Source organism: Octopus sinensis, linkage group LG29 (assembly GCF_006345805.1).
Source record: "Octopus sinensis linkage group LG29, ASM634580v1, whole genome shotgun sequence".
Classification (NCBI taxonomy): Eukaryota; Metazoa; Mollusca; class Cephalopoda; order Octopoda; family Octopodidae; genus Octopus; species Octopus sinensis.
The window spans coordinates 9828969-9829919 of record NC_043025.1 but is presented as its reverse complement, the minus strand read 5'-3'; the positions used below and the strand labels follow the sequence as shown (position 1 = coordinate 9829919).

Here is a 951-nt window from a genome sequence, read left to right as displayed (position 1 = left end):
AAAAAATAGCAAAAAAATGGGAAAAAAATGATGGTAAATTTTTTTTTTGAGAGTTAAAAAGGTCGAGTTGCGTCCCCATGACAGTCTGTGGTTTGTGTTTCTGATTCTCGACCCCCATGTCGAATTTATCGATTTTTTTCAGAACTGGGGGAACTTTTCAAAATTTTCGATGCGTTAGTTTTGAATTATGACATTGGGCTATGTGTGTGTCAAGTTTCATCAGAATCGGTTGAAAGCCGTGGTCAGGGTGAGGGTACAACCTGACACACACACAGACACGCAGACAGACAAACTTCCGTTTATATATAGAGAGATTTTTTTTGAGAGTTAAAAAGGTCGAGTTGCGTCCCCTAGACAGTCTGTGGTTTGTGTTTCTTATTCTCGACCCCACGTCGAATTTATCGATTTTCTTCAGAACTGGGGGAACGGTTGAAAGCCGTAGTCAGGGTGAGGGTACAACCTGACACACACACAGACAAACAGCCGTTTATATATAGAGAGAGATTTTCCGAAGTCGAATGTTACTGATAACCCGTGTCATGTACATAAGATTTGTTTTGTGTTGAAGGTCAGGAGATGAGGATAATAAAACCGGCTTCAAGGAAGTTCCACAAAAGTGCAGTTGAGCGCGAGGAGGACAAGAAAGGGGGAATATCTTAAACAAGAAGTTCCTTCGATATTAAATTTAACAAGATCAATAGAATGGCTGGAAATATTGCGAATGTGGCTGTAGCTGAATTGGGATACAATCTTCCGAATATAACAGCGTTAAAAACCTTTTTAACAGGTTCTGTAATTTCTATTTCTCCTCTGTCATGCTCCCAAGATGTATTGATATCGTAAGTACTTGAATTGAATGTCGCAATATGGGGGAAAAAATAAGAAGTATTAAAATTATGAGCCGTCATCTTTAGTTTGCGAAAGCTAACATCTCCATCGGGGATACCGGCC

General features: G+C 39.6%; 1 protein-coding gene across 1 annotated transcript in view; it reads right to left on the bottom strand.

Annotated features, from left to right (window-relative positions):
• Window positions 1-503: 503 nt before the first annotated feature.
• LOC115226225 (pantetheinase-like) overlaps window positions 504-951 on the bottom strand; it is a 7533-nt gene continuing 7085 nt past the window's right edge. The window contains exon 2 of the mRNA XM_029797248.2: window positions 504-951. This exon is cut by the window's right edge and continues 1055 nt beyond it. Within this exon, the coding sequence (XP_029653108.1) occupies window positions 657-951 (295 nt within the window). The 3' untranslated portion in view covers window positions 504-656.